Genomic DNA, 4420 nt, shown 5'->3' with positions numbered 1-4420 from the left:
ATAAAAATCGAAAGCTGTAATCAAAAGGCATAACTGTGAGCTTTTTCATTTTATGTATTGAACATATAGTCACACTACGAGAGCAATAGGCCATAGAGTTAAGCTTTGTGAGCATTTTATAAATGTTTTTCATGTTGTGTCTTCCAAAAAGCTGCATTTATTGAAAACCTTAATGCTCATAAAAACAAACCAGAAAAATACCAGCCAAAATATCTATTTTATGATCGTGCAAAAAAAAATAAAAAATAAAATAAAATAAAAAATCAATAAAATAAAAAATAAATAAAATTAAAAATCAACTGGTGCTTTAGCTTTTCTTCTGAAAGCATCAACTGTAGAATAGGTTTCTCTTAAGCTTTCCTCTGGGGTTTTAGTAGTATTTATTCTCCTAATTCTATTGCATAATATTGATTATTTATTTTGCAGCAAATGTCAAAAATATGTTATCATTTGCAGAGTTTGCACATACTTGTTTTCAGTACCAAAAAAAGTAAACATCTTTTGGAGAGAGAGAGAGAGAGAGGGAGAAAAAAACATCAGCATCTATAACTTGATCAGAGAAGCAAAATATATTTAAGACATATTTATGTACACTGTTCTAATGTTCTCCATTGGTCAATTTTTAGAAACAGAGGAGTTAAAAATAAATACATTTATAAAACTTCTGCCAAAAACAATCAGACAAATCCATGCTTTCATATCTCCCTTAATCTCCTTTTTTGTATATTTGTGTTTCTTTTCTTTAAAGATAAGCTACTTTGCGACCTGCACCTGTCTTACAGATAAGAAGGAATACCCTTCTTTCCTGCGTACTGTGCCCAGTGATGTATTTCAGGTGCAGGGACTGGTCCAGTTGGTTTCCCACTTTGGCTGGCGCTGGGTGGGTACAGTGGGCACAGATGATGACTACAGTCACTATGGCATCCAGGCCTTTACTGAGCAGCTTGAAAGACTGGGTGGCTGTATAGCCTTTCACCACACTATACCCAAAGCACCTTCACAGACACAAATACATGCAATTCTTAATAGCCTGGAGGGTTCCACTGCACAAGTGATTATAGCATTTGCCACTGAAGGACAGCTGCTTCAGCTCTTGGTTGAAGCAGCTCATAGGAATCTAACAAGGATGCAATGGGTGGCCAGTGAAGCCTGGGTGACAGCTAAACTTCTCACTATCCCTGAGCTTCACCCTGTCCTGGATGGAACAGTGGGATTTGCCTTTAGGGGCACCACTATTCCAGGCTTGGCTGAATTTCTCCTCAGGATAAGACCCTCACCTAGACCTGAATCTGTTTTCACCAACATGTTTTGGGAGGAACTGTTTGGATGCAGGCTAGGTTATAAGGATGGTGGTGATTCTGAGTTGTCATCACTCTGTACTGGTTCAGAAGGTCTAATGGAGACTGAGAATAGCTATACTGATGTATCAAAGGTGAGAATTTCATACAATGTCTATAAAGCAGTTTATGCTATTGCTCATGCTCTACACCAACTGTTACAATGTGGTTCTAAGGAACAAAGCTCAGATCACATCTGTAAGACTGAATCAAAGTTCTCTCCATGGCAGGTAATATTTGTATGTGTGTCTTTTATAAAATGTTTAAAAATTATTCTTATTTCTTTTTTTCTTTTTTTTATTGCCTTTACTAATTCAATAGCTCCTTCACTACCTGAAAAAAGTACATTTTACAAACCAGTTCAATGAGAAGGTGTATTTTGACAACAATGGAGAGCCTGTGCCCCTCTATGACATTATTAACTGGCAGAAAAACGACAGAGGTAAAATCTGGTTTCAGATGGTGGGCACCTATGATGGATCTGCCCCACATGGACAGCAGCTTAAGATAGATGAGGGGTTAATTCAATGGGCAGGGGGACACACTGAGGTGAGCCTGTGCTTGAATGGCAAACAGTTGTGAAGCTCTTAGTTATTAGTCTACTGATTATATAAAGTTTTCTATGTAGGTTCCTGTTTCCTTGTGCACCCCTCCTTGTCCCCCTGGAACACGGCAGGCCACTCGACCAGGACAGCCTGTCTGCTGCTTTGATTGTTTGCCCTGTGCTGAAGGAGAAATTAGCAATATGTCAGGTAAATATCTATCTATCTATCTATCTATCTATCTATCTATCTATCTATCTATCTATCTATCTATCTATCTATCTATCTATCTATCTATCTATCTATCTATCTATCTATCTGTCTATCTATCTGTCTATCTATCTACCTCTATCTATCTATCTATCTATCTATCTATCTATCTATCTATCTATCTATCACCAGGAGCTACACATTATCACAAAAATAATCTAATCAGGACACCAATATGGACAGTTTTATTTTGTGATAATGACCGGCTGCCTGTCCAGTATCTCACGTATTGCATGGCTACTCACCAAATAAATGAACATATGGACTTAAATTATTGATTTGAATAATTCTAATACTAATATTGTATATTTCTAACTGTATATTAGCTTAAAGACTTGTGACCATCGGACAAGTGGTATGGAGAATGGATGAATAGAATTAGCTTATAACTTCTGCTAAGTAAAAAGGTAAAAAAATGGTAATGTAAAAAAAAAAAAAAAAAAAAACAATTGATCTAACATTGAGTATGGTGGACGAGAGAGATCAGTGCGCTCACACATGCAAGCAGAAAAATGCACCAGTAAGTTAAGAAAACATCTTCACCAGTTTGACAACATGTTTGTTTACAAATTAAACAAGAAAAAAAAATCCTTCAACATAAGAAGTCATGGCCATGAGAAATAGATGTTGTTCCATCAACACTGGATCTTGAGGCCAAGACTTTACATCTCATTGCCATGACATGAGTATGTTGTTACCTTGAAAAAATTACATTGTGCCCATGACAAAACTAAGTGAACGATGTGAACTAAGTGAACATGTGCCCTCCTGGTCACCATAATATGCAACAAGACAGGAAGGTGATAATAAAGTAACAGATGTTTGGGTTGTGACCCACCTGACCCGTTATGAACCATCTAACTAGTACAGAATTATGGATGACTGTGAATTTTAGGAAACATTTCACTGCTGAATGCCACGATCAGTATTCTGAATAAAGAAATCAAGTATTCCAAAACATATTTTTTTGTGTAATAATATTGTATACATTTTGGAAATCTGGTTGCCCCAAAGTGTCTGTTTCTGTCTCTTAGGTGCTACTGAGTGTATCAAGTGTCCCCAGTACTACTGGCCAAACAACGAAAGGGTTTCTTGTGTTGCTGTCATAGAGGAGTTCCTCTCATACCATGAAATTATGGGAATCGTCCTTATAACTTTGTCTCTCTTTGGAGTCACTGTGGCAACTGTTATTACTGTGATTTTCTTCCTTTTTAGAAGCACACCCATAGTTAAGGCCAACAACTCTGAGATGAGTTTTCTACTGCTGTTGTCTCTCAAACTTTGCTTCCTTTGTTCACTGGTGTTTGTGGGCCGGCCCTCACCATGGACATGCCGTGCCCGCCAAGCTGCATTTGGGATCAGCTTTGTTTTGTGCATCTCATGCATACTGGTCAAAACCATTGTAGTGCTTTTGGCCTTTCGTTCTACTATGCCTGGTTCCATTTCTCTAAAGCTATTTGGCCCTCCACAGCAAAGGGTTTTCATTTTCTGCTGCACAACAGGCCAAGTTATCTTGTGTGCTTGCTGGCTGGCACTAGCACCTCCTTACCCCTACAAAAACACGTCCTATCAGGGTGGTAAGATTGTACTAGAATGTAAAGATGTGTGGCCGCTTGGATTTTATCTGGTACTGGGCTATATTGGATTACTCTCTTGTATGTGTTTTGCACTTGCCTTCCTTGGAAGGAAACTTCCAGATACATTTAATGAAGCTAAGCTCATTACATTTAGTATGCTTATATTTTTTGCTGTGTGGATCTCATTTATACCAGCATACAACAGCTCACCAGGGAAATACACAGTAGCTGTTGAGATATTTGCCATTCTTGCTTCCAGTTTTGGACTTCTGTTTTGTATTTTTGTACCTAAATGTTATGTAATTCTGTTAAGGCCTGATCTAAATACCAAGAAGGGGATGACTGGAAAAATGTCAAAATGAAATGTTATTAACTGACATGACAGTGACCCAGTCTATGTGGTCAATATTTAATTCCTCATATTGTTTGATTATGGTTGTTATATTGTTTATAAATGTATAGGCACCACTACTACGGTTTACCAAACTCATTTTGGTAAAATGTCTGTATTTTATTCCTGTGTGTAACCATACTTAACACTTGATAACCATGTTGACATAATTAAAAAGCCTTTTATTGCCCAAATAATCAAGTTGACACCTGCAAACACAATTGAAAACATAATTTGCAATATGAACAATATCACACTCGTAGATGTGACATTTGGCTGTATATTGGCACGGCTTTGATTTGG

The 4420-nt window shown here is 37.4% G+C and overlaps 1 protein-coding gene across 1 annotated transcript in view; it reads left to right on the top strand.

Annotated features, from left to right (window-relative positions):
* The window catches only part of LOC127977344 (extracellular calcium-sensing receptor), a 133075-nt gene extending 128859 nt beyond the window's left edge, over positions 1 to 4216 (top strand). Inside the window, exons 3-6 of the mRNA XM_052582219.1 lie at positions 749 to 1567; positions 1659 to 1886; positions 1966 to 2089; positions 3184 to 4216. Coding sequence (XP_052438179.1) covers positions 749 to 1567; positions 1659 to 1886; positions 1966 to 2089; positions 3184 to 4088 — 2076 coding nt within the window. The 3' untranslated portion in view covers positions 4089 to 4216. The remainder of the gene's footprint in view (positions 1 to 748; positions 1568 to 1658; positions 1887 to 1965; positions 2090 to 3183) is intronic.
* Positions 4217 to 4420: the final 204 nt, after the last annotated feature.

Source organism: Carassius gibelio, chromosome B18 (genome assembly GCF_023724105.1).
Source record: "Carassius gibelio isolate Cgi1373 ecotype wild population from Czech Republic chromosome B18, carGib1.2-hapl.c, whole genome shotgun sequence".
NCBI classification, from domain to species: domain Eukaryota; kingdom Metazoa; phylum Chordata; class Actinopteri; order Cypriniformes; family Cyprinidae; genus Carassius; species Carassius gibelio.
Note: the sequence above shows the minus strand (reverse complement) of the source record. Positions and strands in the feature narration are given on the sequence as shown.